This window comes from Cnephaeus nilssonii, assembly GCF_951640355.1.
Source record: "Cnephaeus nilssonii genome assembly, chromosome: 9".
Lineage (NCBI taxonomy): Eukaryota > Metazoa > Chordata > Mammalia > Chiroptera > Vespertilionidae > Cnephaeus > Cnephaeus nilssonii.
Genome location: NC_137080.1, coordinates 24723941 through 24739850, shown reverse-complemented (window position 1 = coordinate 24739850; position 15910 = coordinate 24723941). Strand labels below are relative to the sequence as shown.

The following is a 15910-nucleotide window of genomic DNA, read 5'->3' as shown; positions in this document are numbered from 1 at the left end:
TGGTCATTACAGACCCTGGGTTTTTATATATTAGGATTGTTACCACAGTTTGCCAACATTTTGATAATTGGTATAGCATTTCTAGAGGATTATTTAATAATAATAATAATAATAATAATAATCTCAGGCTGTGTCATTTTGAGATCTTCTTTACTCCTCCTACACACACCCACACAGTGATCAGTTGATAGTGCTTCTCTTTGGGTATTTAATTTTCTTCTTAAAAAATGAAACTAAGTCATTAAAAAATGATTAAGGTTAAAAGTAGAAGTCATTACAAATATAACACATGCACACACAAACACACTCAACTGTCTATATTTTGGTTACTCTGCCACATTCAAGAGATTATTTAGGTTTAGCATCAGGGTCATATAAAAAGTTTAATTTTAAAGTAAAATTTTTTTCTTTCTTTTCATTTGGCTTGTGAAATTAAAATACATTGTATAGAGTTAGTCTTAGCCAAGGATTAACACAAGCATAAAGCTAATTCCTTTCTCTGACCTGAATTCCAATTTATGTACATAGGAATTATGGGACTTGAGCCAAGACTGGACTAGCCTGCAGTAACTTAGCTAAATTTTATTTCCTAATTTTGATTTTCAGTATTGAAATTTGATTCTTTCCAAGTTCATTGGCTAGAATATGCATACTTGTGATGGGATAAGTTTTTCATAAAATTTGATTATTATTCAGTGTACTTTATGATCTCACCAATAGTTTAAATTAATATTTTGATTGTTACATGTTACCACTGAATTTCTTCACTTATTTTAACTCAGGGATCATCCTTGTTTTCTTTTATAAGAGATTATCCTTCACTTTCCTTTTGTCCTTTTCTAATTGTTTGGTAGTTTCTCAATTCTTTATCCTTTCTGTAAAGAGGATTTCTACAAATTAATCCTCCAGATACAGTTTTTCTTAGATCACAGTTATGTGAGCTTATCAGCGTTTGATTAAATAAACTGTCTTCTCTTTCTGGTTTCTTTTCTAATTCTTGCTTTATACATACTTGTTAGTAAATCTAATCAATTCTAAAACTCTGGTCTTTCAGGAGCATCAATTCTACATTTTATTTCTATATCTAATAATGGGATTATTTAGTTATCTGCTGATGCATAACCAACTACCCCCAAATAGTGGTTTAAAACAATTATTTCTCACAATTCTGACTGTTAACAGGGGCAACCGCTGGATGGTTGTTTTGCTGGTCTCATTCCAAGTCTCTCATGCAGCTTCCGTCCGTGGCAGGTGGGGCTGGAATGCCCACAGTGTTTCTCCTGGCCCCTTGAGTGAAAGGCTGGGCTCAGCCAGGACAACTGAACCTCTCCCTCATCACATGGCCTCTCCAGCAGGGTAGCCCTACTTTTACGTGGCAGCTCATGGCTTCCAAAAGGCAAAAGTGGAAGCTCTGCCCTAACTGGTTTGGCTCAGTGAATAGAGCATCGGCCTGCGGACTGAAGGGTCCTGGGTTTGATTCCGGGTCAGTGCACATGCCTGGGTTGCAGGCTCGATCCCCAGTAGGGGGCGTGCAGGAGGCAGCCAATCAATGATTCTCATTGATGTTTCTATCTCCCTCTCCTTTCCTCTCTGAAATCAATAAAAATATTTTTTATTTTAAAAAAAAATAGTGGAAGCTGCCAGTCCCAGTGTCACTTCTGCCACAATCTGTGGGTTGAAGTGAGTCAGTGTCAGCTCAGGTTCATTTTGGGAGGAAATACTCAGGGTGCCAGTACTGGAAGGCCATACTGGACACCAGCTACCAGAGGGGTTATGTTTTCCTCTTTCTTCACTAAGACCTTCATTTCTCTCTACTCCTTTTTCAGTTCCCTGTGTCCCTGGTGGTTTGCCTAAGCCTATAAATGTCACCTTCTTCTCCGTAAACATGAAGAATGTCCTCCAGTGGGGTCCACCCGAGGGCCTACGAGGAGTAGACGTGACTTACACGGTGCAGTATTTCATGTAAGTTGGTTCTTTTCCTTTTGGCTGATTTATAAACACAAGACTCAGACTCCTATTAATTGTGTGAAGATAAACCATCTTTTGTATTAAATAAGTATTTGAAAAGAAAAAAAATTAGATGTTTCATGTTAAATTTTTCTCGCTATGCTTTGTTAGGTTAAATTAGAAAACAGTTTCCTCATGGAAACAAGAGCGCTGGATGCTGAGGCAAGGGGAAGTTATTTAAATGGAGAAAAGAAGTTGGTCAAAAGATTATTCTGTGGCTCAGCAAATAAAGAAATCCATCATCTCTGAAATGTCTAAACTTACTGGAATTATGCACATTTTAAGTGAAACTGAGCACAGAATTATGTACAACTAGCTGTTCCTGTTGAAGATAGTAGTGAGTGGACATTTTTACTTTTCACCTCTCCCTCAAAACTCATTGCAAGCAAGAAAGAATGCAAATCTGACAAGACAATGTCCAACTTTGAAACAACCAAGGAAATGGTCACAACCCCCAAGCCACAGACTATGAGGTGTACGCCAAATACTGTGAAATCTGAAAGAAAACCACCCACAAGCTGGAAGTAAACCTATACCTCCTCAAACTCCAACAGTAGACAATAATTTCACAAGAATAAATGTCACAGTACTCAGAGGCTTAACCAACAGTCTAAGGATGTGGAATCTAAGGATCTCCACCCCCAGAAATTGAGGAAATGACCCCATGGAGCCCCAGGTTGGTGCCACAGGATGTCGGAGAAGGAGGGGCTAAAAGTGAAATCGGATTCAAGTGATATATCCAGTGTAGAAGCTCAGAAGCAGCCCAAGAGAAAGGGGAGTGAGCGGGACAGGAGAGAGAGAAGGCAGCCCAGGGAAGTGCCACCAGCCACATCAGCCTCCTCCTGCTGAAATCCTGAGGGTGGGCAGACTTCCTGTCAAAGGAAATGGCATGAGTCCATGATAGAGTGTGTGACAGACCCTCACTCCTGTATCCATTCACCTGATATTCTAAAAATAGCCCTAGCTGGTTTGGTTCAGTGGATAGAGTGTAGGCCTGTGGCCTGAAGGGTCCCGGGTTTGATTCCAGTCAAAGACACATGCCCGGGTTGTGCACTAGATCCCCAGTAGGGCGTGTGCAGGAAGCAGCCAATCAATGATTCTCTCTCATTGATGTTTCTCTCTCTCTCTCTCTCTCTCTCTCTCTCTCTCTCTCTCTCTCTCTCTCTCTCTCCCCTCCCTCCCTCCCTCCCTCCCTCCCTCCTTCCCTCCCTCCCTTCCTCTCTGAAATCAATAAAAATGTATTTTAAAAATAAATAAAACTAAAAATAGTTGGCCACATTCAAAGAGCAATAGTCCCAAAGAAGCCAGCACAGCAACCTATCCATAATCATTGGAAGAGAGAAAGAGGAAAAAAGAACACAAGTGAAAAATTTCTGAAAAGTTTTCTCATGGAAGTAGGAGAAAAATTCATACAAATAATTGTCCATAATTTGAGCCCATCATAAGCAACATGTTTCTAATGATAAAGCTTAAAGAAGAAGTTGCAATCTCTTCCAAAAGAAGAGATTCTAAGACCACAGGAAGAACTTTTTTTTTTTTAAAGCAAGTGGGCAGAGCTTAGGGAAAAGATGTAAAATAAAAATATTAAATATACTTTAAAAACCTATTATAGCCTGGCTGGCGTGGCTCAGTGGTTAATTAAGCGTCAACCTATGAACCAGGAGATTAAGATTCAATTCCCGGTCAGGGCATATTCCTGGGTTGCAGGCTCATTCCCCAGTGTGGGGCATACAGGAGGCAGCCAATCAATGGTTCTCTCTCATCATTGATGTTTCTATCTCTCTCTCCCTCTCCCTACCTCTCTGAAATCAACAAGAATTAAAAAAGGAAAAAACCCTATTATAGCTGTTAGGAATAGTTGACCAAGTAATAATGATAATAATCTGGCATTGCATATCATAAATACATGTTATATCCAGCAAAATGAAATAAAAATAATAGCAAGACATATCCTGGTGAACTTACTGGACTTGAAGAAAATGAAATGATTTCTGGCCATCCTAGCAAAAGCAGGACTCAAATCGGGTCAGGGGATGAAGTGATTTCTGTCTGGCAGCACTCAGCGGAAAACAGTGCTACATCTTCTGAGGGAAAAATAGGTGAGGCCCAAGACTCTTACCAAGTTCAACAGATGTCTTTTCAAGTAGGTGGGAATTCGGGATATCACTCTCCTGAGACCTTCTTGGGGGGTGAGGAACCACTAACTAAAGATAATAACCACCTGACATAGAAAAAAAGATGAACCTAGACAAAGAAATTAGTAATGACGGGATGATGGCATAAAGACTGGTAGCATGCATTGCAATGATGTAAATTTAGAACTAAGACCACATAGTGATGGGAAATATGGTTCTTGAAATTTCTCATATATATTTGAACCTAAACAATAATAGCACAAATCAAAAGGTGGGCGAAAACTATAAGTGTACTGATATTCATAGCAGAAAACCATTAAATACGATCTAAAATGAAACGACTTCATTTTAATGACTAAGCTCTCAGTATTTTTTGAAAAAACATTTTCTTAATTTAAATGATATTTTAAGAACTAATATCTCTTGTGGTAAAGAAACATTTAAACTATAGCAATTCCTTTAATTTCTTATTTTATATTAAAGTGTAAGTCAAATTAAATTTACTACTTTTATTAAAACTATGCATGTGGTATAATCTAGTTTTTATCTATATATTCAGCTATCTAACTATCCTGGTTATATGTAAGCATAATGAGATGTCCAGAATCATGTATACCAAATATTCCAGGGTAATAGGTTTCCAGCTGATTTATTTCTCTCTTGATTCTGCTTTTCTGATTAGTTGAGTTTTTTCTTTAAATGTACCGTAGTTACAAAAAAAGAATAAAGTCATTTTTGTCTTTGAAAAAAAAAATTCCGACCTCCAAAGGCAGTGGAGGACTTCAACTGCTCTTCCTGGCCTAACTGAGCTAGACCCTCATTCTCATTTCCGAGGCGTTTCCCAGGAGCTGAGCTTAGGAGAGAAGACATCACTGTGCAAAGGGAAATGTTTCAGGAGCACGCCCTTGCCTCCTCTTCCATTAGGTGGAGCAAAGAGCTTGCTCTGTCCTTTGTATGTCTCCGTGATTCAGAAAAGGATTTTTTAAAACGGGCAGATTCGTCACTGCTCTCTGACAGCAGATAAGTTGGATTATGCAACTTTTGAAAAAGAATATTTTTTAAAAAAACAACTTAGGAGGTGGTCAGGAATACAGGGTGGTATATGTCACTGACAGGGCTCCAGGCTCAGCCCGAGTCAGACAGTCCCGGGTTCATAGCCTGGCTGGGTAACCTTGGGCAGATTACATATTACACTTTTGAGTGAAGTTTGTTTCCAAGTAAAAGGTGAAATTTGAACAAAAATTTAAATTATATATGCCAAAAGCATTTAATACACAAATATATAGGGAAGCACTAAAAGCTCAAGCTTTGCATCCCAGGAAAGTGGTTCATATCCCAGATATGCGTTTTACTAGTGATATGAACTTGAGCATTTGGTTTCCTTATCTCTCTGAGCTTCAGTTTTCTCATCTGTAAAATGAGAAAACTGTTACAACCTTTTGTCCCAGACAGAAAGAGGCATCATCCTTACTTCATCTCTCATATGCCCTCAATCACCAAGTCTTGTGTCCTGATATTTCTTCCTTTGTCTTATTGGTTCCAGGCCACCATCCTTGTCTAGGCCACCTACATCTTCCCTTGTCTAGGCCACCTACATCTTCCACCTGGAGTGTCCTCCCAACTCCTCTCCAGGCTGCCCCTCCTACCCCTTTGCATTCTCCATGCCACCACCAGCACCAGAGTTATCTTTCTAAAACCCTAACATGCTGCTTTAATCTTTTCAGTAGCCTCTCCTGCAAATCTGTCTCTTTTCCAGCTCATCTCTTATCACTTTATATACCTTAGCCTCTCCCACCTAAAAATATTTCCCCCTCCCTATTTACTATGGGTGTTGTGCTTTTAATAAAGGAAAGGAAAAATCAAAGTGAACAACCTAGTTTTAGTATCATCATCGCTATAATTGAAAATGCAGATTTGGGCATGCACTTCAGTCTAGTGACTTTTCCCCAAACCCTTGATGGCAAGTAGATTTTTTAATTTTATGAGAATGTCAAGGTAATTTTTCTTCCAAGAAAAATGATGGCTAATTTTTCTTAAAACAACCAATCAACCTGACCTAAGTATGCATGGTGGACTACAAAACTTACATAGATATAATTATTAGAAGAGTTGATCACACAATATGTAAAATTTTTACTGTAGCCCAAGAATAATAATAAAATACATGCTTTCAAAATATACTGTGCACATTATAATTCACAGAAGAGAAAGGTGATTACAGAAACTCTGACTCATGTTCCTGACAGCTAATGAAAAAAATTGCCAGCAGCAAAAGCAGATTCTTTTTTATCTCAATGACAGGCCCTTCTGTTGTTCTGAAGAGAAGGTCTTAAGTTCCATTCAGTTTTACATAATGACTGTTTTTTCCTATTGTACAGCATAGAGGGCACCTCATTATTAATTCACAGTTTCCTTCTCTGCAGATATGGTCAAAAGAAATGGCTGAACAAATCCGAATGCAGAAATATCAATAGGACCCACTGTGATCTCTCCACTGAAACTTCTGACTATGAACATCAATATTATGCCAAAGTTAAGGCCACTCGGGGATCTGATTGTTCCAAATGGGCAGAAACTGGACGATTCTATCCTTTCTTAGAAAGTAAGTAATACAATTGTCTGTTAAACACGGATTAATATCACACTCACCTGACCTCCTAGTGTTACAAGGTTCAGCCTCATAGACAGCTTTGCCTGAGGAGCCAGTGCTCCGCTTGCCTCTGTTCTGCACTCTGTCCGTCAGCTGGTGGGGTGACCAGTCCAAGGTGCTGGTCCAGAGTCTTGTCTTTAGAATGAAAGCCGTGGCCAAGTGACCTCCAAGACCTCTCCCAGATCCCAAACTGACGCTAAATGTCAATACTATCAAATTTTGATCTTATCTTAGCATTTAGTGGAGACTCTGTAATTTGAGGAACAACTGACAGATTTTTTTTTTAATGTTGTGGGTTTCAAAACCATTGAATATGTCCACAAGGTTGATTACAGATTATCCTGATCACCAAAGTACGTCTTTTCTTGTTATGAACTTGGTGGTGTGATGATGCAATTTCTAGGTGTAACTCAGACTCTAGATAACATCTTGCTGGTATTTGCTTTTTCATTGTTCCATGTGCTGATCTGTAGTTGACTCAGGTACAGGACTCACTCAGAGCTGCCATGTGAAATTTACAAGTTCTCCTTCGGTCCTGAAGCTGGAGCCTTTCCCCTGATTCCCTTCTAGCTCAGAAGTCAGCAAACTATGTCCTCACCCAAATGCAGCACCACCACCCCCTTTCTGTTTTTCTATAGGCTGAGAGCTAAGAATGGGTTTTACATTGATATAAATACCGTATTTTCCGGCGTATAAGACGACTGGGTGTATAGATTTTCTTGGGTTAAAAAGTCGTCTTATACGCCGGAAAATACGGTAATAGTTGCAACAGAGATCCTATCTGGACCTTTATGGTTAAACTTTGCTAACCTCTGTTCTAGATCATTCCAATTACATCTCCAAAGATTTGTAACAGTGCTTCATTCCTCCGTGTCTGCTTTTTGCCGTGTATCAAATCATATTAATGTTATTTATCACCAATTTTTCAAGTCACAGCAGTGTTTTAAATAGTTTTCGTTGTATTTACCATCATCGAGTACTGTTTATCCATGTGACTGGGAACTCCTCAACTGACTGTTTTAACATCATGTCAGAGTACATGAAATTCTTGTTTCAAGTTTCTGCATGCCTTGGGTCCACCTTGGAGCATTCTGAGGCATCTCAAATAAGAGAGTTGGATATAGAGTTTTTGTCCCAGCACTAAAACTGATTAGACTGTAGTTTTGTCCAAGGTGATTTCTACATCTGAACATAATTCCCTCTCCTCTCCCCTTTAAGCACAAATTGGCCCACCAGAGGTTACTTTGAGTCCTGAGGAGAAATCCATTTCTGTTGTTCTGACGGCTCCAGAGAAGTGGAAGAAAAATTCAGAAGAAAGTTCCATTTCCATGCAACAAATATACTCGAATCTGAAATATAATGTGTCCATCTATAATACTAAGTCAAACAGGACGGTAAGTCTGAAATGGAACAGGGCACGTAATCTGGGTCACTTTTTGCAGTTAATGCTGAAGCAAGCAGCCCTGCTGCTTTAATTCTCTGCATGTGAAAATGGGAAGATGTGATAATTCAAAAGAGATGTCATCCAAGATACAACTGAAGCTATGTAGAAACTTAAAAAAATTCAGAATTCCTTTACAGAAACTTTCTGTTAATGGATATGATATTGCTATTGGAGTAGTTATTGATGGAGAAGCTTTTACTTGCATGACATCTGTCAGTCACTCTCTAAGAAAGAAAAAGGTGTTAGCAAAACACAGGACAGAGATGAATGAGAAATCCATCCTTACATTATTATTTCGCATTGTACCGGGATTGTTTCAGTTCCTGGGTATTGCCGAGCTACAGGGAAAGGGTATTTTGAAGCTGTTGCTGAAAAGAAAGCTTGTAAGCATAGTAAAGGATTTCATGGTATCTGGGTCTTTTATTTCCTTGTAGAGTTATTTGTCTGGGGTGGTACTAGAAATCTTTGCCGTAACTGATGTTTGCAATTCCCTAACCTAGTGGTCTCAGTGTGTGACCAACCACACGCTGGTGCTCAGCTGGCTAGAGCCGGACACTCTGTACTGCATCCACGTGGAGTCCTTCGTCCCAGGGCCTCCTCGCCTTGCTCAGCCTTCTGAGAAGCAGTGTGTCAGTACTTTGAAAGGTAAGCTTTAAAACACCTTAGCTGCTCTGAGGAAGGAAGTCTGATGAAACTTGGCAGTGTAGACAAGGTATTGATTGGCAAATCCATTTCTACCAGAAACAGGTTGAGGCAAAGGCACAAACAGCCGTCCCCAGAAATGCATTGAGCAGCCCGGGACACTGCCATTGGACTTGGCCAGCGTTAGGGAGGGTTTTCACCCCTTGGGGGACCTCAGCACCAGGCCTGGCACTTGCTGCCAGCAAGCCTATGCCTTGGGAAATAACAATTGGGAATTTTTACACACATCTTTTTTCTTTTTAAGAATTATAATCATTCTGGTCAGTAGAAGTTCTGTGGTCTTCAAGCACATCAGACAATTAATTGTATTGCTAGAAACAAAGCATTATCAGAAAAACACTTTTTAAGACAGAATCCTTTGCTCCCCCTCAGAAATACACATTACGGGCTCCATGTTTACATATCACTGGCTGGCTGGTCTGGGATCTACAAACCAGTACCTACAGCCTCACTCTTAGAGTTCCTTCTCTCTCCTTTTATTTGTCTCCTTCTCATGTTGTCTGAACGTGGCTGCCAAGGAACTGTGAGCGAAGAGTCTCCTTCCTGTTAGGAGACATGGAGTTAGGAGCTTAGCATTCGTGTAATCATTCTTCCTCCAGGGTGAGAGGACCTTGTATTCAAAACCTGAAAATTGAAAATAAATCCTAAAGTTGACCTTCATTGACTGGCTCTTCATCCATTATTCTTCTGTTTCTCTCTTCCAAATGTGCTGGCCTAAGACAAATGTCATAGCATTTTCCCCAAGCCTTGGTCCCATCCCCAGCTATGGGATAGGAATGGTGACAGACCCCTGCTCTCCTCCTCCTTCATGCCCCGACATGTCATAATGAAATGTCCCAAGGAATAAAAAGGGAATTTTGTGAGTACAAATAAAAAGTGAAAAGCTTTCTTTGTAAATCTCTATTTTTGTCATAACTTTCCCTTTAAAATAAAGGGTTCTCTACCACATGTCAAATTAAACTAAAATGCTAAGCAAGCAAAAGGCAACACAGAGCAGATTGAAGAAATTATTTTTGTATTTGGATAAAGTGCTCTGTTTACTAATAGCTTGGTCAGTGGCCAAATGGTAGGAATGCATTTCCAGTGGAAGTCATTTAAGCAGTTGGCAGAGTTAAGCAACTAGAGTATAGATTAAATTAAATACTTCCCAGTAAGCAGATGGAGCAACTTTCTAACCAGTTTAGGAAAGGTAACAAAAGAGCAAGGAGACACCATTTCAGGTCCTGAGCTTTTCCAGGATCTCCCAGCTGTTAAATCACCCCAGATACTTTCCAAGACAACGCTATGGCAACCACCTTTTAAAAAAGTCGGGCCCAGCTGTTTTTGGCTCACTGGGTAGAGCATCGGCCTATGGACTGAAGGGTTCCGGGTTCGATTCCAGTCAAGGGCACATGCCCGGGTTGCAACCTTGATCCCCAGTAGGGGGTGAGCAGGAGGTAGCTGATCAATGATTCTCTCTCATCATTAGTGTTTCTATCTCTCTCTCCTTCTCCCTTCCTCTCTGAAATCAATAAAAACATATATTTTTAAAAATCAGTATTATCTCTTTTGGGATTATTCTTTGGAAAATATTTCTGTTCCCCATGGTCCCCCAATCCCTACAAATACAGATAGAGTTTCTTGGTTTATTATAACCAACATGTGCTGATGTACACAAAGTGCCACCAGTCACTGCTGGCCTGGCTCCTTTTAATTTGCGCAAGTTCCGACCTAGGCCAGGGATTGTATCCAGAGGACCGGACTGAGTTGTAGCCTAAAGTAGGAGCAGGTGATGCTCCGTCACCTGCAACATGTGCATTGTGGTGTTGGCATCTTTCTATGTGGAAGCTGATGACAGATGTGCTCTTCAGGGATTGGTCAGGCTAGAAGAACCTGCAGTTGGGCCCCCTGGTAATCTGCTTTACTCAAGTTTACCATTTAAAGGCTAATCTCATCTGAAAAATGCCTTCACAGAAATATCTAGAATAATGTTTTACCAATATCTAGGTTCCAATTTGGTTTAGCCAAATTGACTCGTAAAATTAACCATCCCAACTTCCAATTACCCCACAGGAACTTAACAAATATAAGTTAAGCTCTTATATCTGTTATATAATAAACGCAATAATCCCCGTTCATCAACTGTATACTCTGATCAATGGTGGGCCAGGACTACTTTTCTTAAAACTATTCACCAGGTCTTTTCATTCCCTATGGACTTTTACTCATCATGTACCCATAGCACATCAAAACCTGGAAAGGAGTTACTGCCGTTCTCAGCACACACCAGCTCAGCCACCTTCCTACAAACATCCCCAAGCTCCAGGAAAGTCTGAGCAACCAGCACGAGGGTAGTTCTGTTGGTCACATAGAAGGTGATGCCATATATCCCTGTCCTCTACTGAATATATGAAAAAGACTGAGTCAAATGAGTGGCATAGAAAAGTGGAGCTGCTTAGTGGGATCATTACAGGAGAGTTTTGTTGTTCGGTTTGGAGTGCTGTGAGTTGCCTGAATTTCAGATACATTTACCTTCAAGTATAAAAACCAACATGAATCTCATAGCCAGATATAAAATGTTGGAATACATGCTGACTTGGGTTGCTAACACATCCTTGCTATAAAGGTTTGAGACAGTCCAAATAATTCCTTAAGACCATCTATTGTCAGAGACAGTAAGAATTCTGAGACCCCTTATTACATTGTTATAAATGAGAAAACTGAATTCCTACATGTAAGTGATATGCCCAAAGCTTTTTGACATTGCCAATGTTTTCCCACCACACCAAGTTACAATGATCTACTCCCCCCACCCCCCTCTTTTTTTTTTTAACAGATCAAACATCAGCATTGAAAATTAAAATCATCTTCTGGTATGTTTTGCCCATATCTATTACCGTGTTTCTCCTTTCTGTGATGGGCTTCTCTGCGTACAGATATATCCACGTTGGCAAAGAGAAACACCCGGCAAATCTGGTGAGTGCTTAGTGTGGCAGGACTCATTCTAACAACACATCTCCCGGTCGCTGGAAAGGAGGCTCTGTAACTGATACCATTCCTTTTAGGAGCAGATTGAGTTTAAAGGTAAAAAGCTAACAAATTAAAAAAACACTTTCTCTACTAGATTAACTCACTAACATAACCAAAGAGAAAGATGCCTTAGCATTAACAAACATTTTAGGTTTAATGACCAGATTAGACTAGGTCTTGAGGTATGAGATAAATGAAGTCATGATCCATGCCCTTCCAGAGGTTCAAGTCTAGTTGGGGACAAGAATTTCAAAATGATATGACTATGATGAAAGCAGGCACTGGGGGTGCTAGGGTACAGGGGGAGCACTGAAACCCTGCATGGGGATCAGGAGAAGTTCATGCCTGGGCTTGGTTATGAAAGGTGAGTAAGAGTTAGGGACCTCGTACTGGCAGAAGAAACAACAGGGGAAAGGTGGATAGTTGTTGGGGAAACCGCATAGTATTGTTAAATCATAGGTTCCTGATGAGGATCTGTGAAAGATGCAGCTAGAGAGTGGGTGGTAAGGCCAGGTAATGAGAGAACTGGGCTGTTGTTCCAAGAAGGTTGGGCTTTATTCTATTGGCAAAGAAATCTCTGTAGGGTTTTACCTCGGTAATGTCATGGTTGATAATGTGTTTTAGATCCAACTGGATAGTGGGTCTAAGACAACATTAGGGGGAGTGTGACTAGGAGAAACAAGTAAGGTAACTAGGAGACCTGAAGTTTTCCAAAGGAGAGAAGATGAGAGTCTAAGAGAAGAGAGTGGGATGGAGGGCTGGAGACCAGGACGTGGGATGGAAGCACGTTTAGGAAGAAAATGGCCAGGATCTCGTCACTTATAGTAAGGAGAAGCAAGGAAGTAAAAGGAATAAACCTTATCCTCTGGACCATGCACTGAAGGGTTTTGAAATGCTGAGCATATTTTAACAATAAAAATTATTTCTTTGGGAATTATTAAAAATATGTTCACAATATACACAATACATATATGTATTCCTGCTAGTTCAGTTTAAAAATAGTTCTATGAATCTGCCTGCACTTAGGGTTCAGAATTAGCTTTTTAAAGACATAGAGAGACCTTTCCTGGAAGGAAAACTTCACAAAATTGACCACATGTTACTTTTTACAAAAAAAAAATTGTAAAAGAATAAAATTAAAGAATCTATTTTATAATGTTAAATGAAATCACATCATAGATTAGACAATGAGGATTGTAACATAAACTCATCATTGGCAATCTAAACAGGCACCTCACACATAACCCCAGCAACATTTTAACCTGAAACATGTTTTCCTGGCATTACTTAGAGTTTTTCTGTCTACCATAAACTGGCAAATGGATTTCCCTTTTTGACTTTATTATAGCATGATTCCTTTGGAGTTTGGGGGAAGTAAGTAGAACCATCCCTGCTCATGTTCTTATCTGCCTTTCTACATCCAGTTTTCATGCCCACCCACATTTTATGTCCAGACTGTATCCAAAAAAGGGCTGGGAGCCCAGGTAACCACAGCTTATTAACAAATACATAGTGAACTATAATTAACAAAGCAATTTCAAAACCTCCATCTCATTTAGTTCTCACCACCCCTTATGTGGCACAAATTCTGATTTTTCAGAATTAAAAATCAAGGCTTAATAAATTAAATAACATCCTAAATTTCCTCAGCCAGTTAGAGGAGCCAGTCACACCCTTATCTTTGACCTGGACAGATACCTACCCAATGAACCACTTTTCACTTTCATATGCATTTGGTATGTCTTGGGTCTCTTCCATATGCATTTTGTGTGAATGAGGTTTTCTCTGTATTCCAAGCATAACTTTCACTTCCAAGAGTTGGTAAGAATAGATCTTTAAAACCATCTGATGACAGTATAAGTTCTACTTAACAGCTGTTTTTAATATCTGTCGAGAGTGAAAAGGTGAAAACCATTCTCTTCTCTCTTTATAGATTTTGATATACAGAAATGAACTTGACAAAAGATTCTTTGTACCTGCTGAACAAATTGTGATTAACTTTATCACCCTCAATATTTTGGAGGATTCTAAATTTCCTCAGAAGGATATAAGTGTCGTGGAAAAAAGCAATGATGTATGGGATCTGCATGAGCCCAGCAAGGACCAGGAGCCCCATCAGGAGGGAATGGAGGTGATGCACTTAGGGTATGCTTCCCATTCGATGGACATTTTCTATGACACTGAGAAAAGCTCCGAAGAGACTTCCCTGACCCAACAAGAGTCACTCGGCAGAGCAATACCCACAGATAAAATCATCATTGAGTATGAATATGATGTGAGACCTACTGACCTTTCTGTGGGGCCTGGAGATCAAGAGCTCAGTTTGCAGGAGGAGATGTTCCTACAAGGAAGAGTATTTGAGCCACAGGCAGCTTTGGCTGACTGGGGCCCACAAACCCTAATGTACTCAGATACCCCTCAACTCAGAGACTTGGACCACCTGCCAGAGGAGCATGTGGACACAAAAGAGGAGCCAGAAGAAGAGCCATCGACCACACTGGTCGATTGGGACCCTCGGACTGGCAGGCTGCGTATACCTTCATTATTTAGCTTTGAACATGATTCAGAAGGATGTGAACATCCTGAGTACAAGGAGCTCACAGAGGAGGGCCTATTGTCTAGACTTTATGAGGAGCAGGCTCCCGACAAGCCACTTGAAGAAGATGAAACCTATCTGACGCAATTTTTGGAGGAATGGGGATTATATGTACAAATGGAAGACTAACACCCACACCTCCCTCTCTGCCTGACCCCTACTGTTGCAAGGCACATGAGTACAAACATCCGAGTGTCCAAACAATAAAGTATCTGGGATAAAAGAAGTTTACCTATATTTTTCTGTGTCAGTGAGAACTACTTATTTCCTCTTTCCTCGTAGCACTTGTTCCATTCTGTCTCACATAATGGTTGGTTCATGCCTGTGGGCCTCTTACAGTGATGGTCGGCACCTGGAGTACAGTGGCTGACCATTGCTTTGTACCAGTAATATTTGCCAAATGTTTGCCAAATTAGATGCAGAATGTATTCAGGGGTGTGTACTATGGCCCTTTGTTATTTTCAAATAAGCACATTTATACAATTATTTTTGGACACTTAAATATATAGCACTGTAAAAACGTTTCATGATATAAATACTACTTTTTTAGAATTTGGTTTATTGTTAGAAGAAATATATTTAAAATATACAAATATCACTAAGTGGGTGGTAAGTTGGTCACACTTAAGGACCCCAATCCATCATTAAATCATAATAATACATGTTCAAAATAAACAAGTAGGCACAGATCTGCTTGATATCACAAGCTTTGGGCTATTTTAAGTAGTCATATTAATACTTTATTAATATTTTTCACTTGAACATGGATGGACCTTGAGAATATTATGCTAAGTGAAATAAATCAGTCAGAAAAAGCAAGAATCATGTGATTTCAAGTGTAAACATAAATTATTATTATTATGTAGTTAGGAAATGTCCTCCCAATAACTTAGTAGGGGGTTTTAGGAGGGGGCTAGCTTGAAAGAAAATGCTGCATTTTATAATAGAACTAGAGGCCTGATGCACAAAAATTCGTGCAAGAGTAGGCCTTCCTTCCCCCAGATGCTGGCACCAGCTTCCCTCCAGCACCCAGGACCTGGGCTTCCCGCCTCCGGCCACCCACAGGTACCCGGGACTCAGGCCGGCTTCCCTTCGGCCCTGGCTTCGTCAGGAAGGACGTCTGGTCTAATTAGCATATTATCCTTTTATTATAGACTAGAGGCCTGGTGCATAAAATTCATGCACGAGGGGTGGAGAGATCCCTCAGCCCGGCCTGCACCCTCTTGCAATCCGGGACCCCTTGGGGGTTGTCCAGCTGCCAATGATTGGGTCTAAACCAGCAGTCAGATATCCCTCTCAGAATCCGGTACTGCTGGCTCCTAACCGCTCGCCTCCCTGCCTGCCTGCCTCATCGCCTCTAACCACTC

The 15910-nt window shown here is 40.2% G+C and overlaps 1 protein-coding gene across 1 annotated transcript in view; it reads left to right on the top strand.

The window, feature by feature from the left end:
- Positions 1-14755, top strand: part of IL20RA (interleukin 20 receptor subunit alpha) — a 28067-nt gene extending 13312 nt beyond the window's left edge. The window contains exons 2-7 of the mRNA XM_079779662.1: positions 1827-1962; positions 6566-6744; positions 8011-8186; positions 8737-8881; positions 11754-11893; positions 13881-14755. Of these exons, the coding sequence (XP_079635788.1) occupies positions 1886-1962; positions 6566-6744; positions 8011-8186; positions 8737-8881; positions 11754-11893; positions 13881-14672 (1509 nt within the window). The 5' untranslated portion in view covers positions 1827-1885 and the 3' untranslated portion in view covers positions 14673-14755. The remainder of the gene's footprint in view (positions 1-1826; positions 1963-6565; positions 6745-8010; positions 8187-8736; positions 8882-11753; positions 11894-13880) is intronic.
- Positions 14756-15910: the final 1155 nt, after the last annotated feature.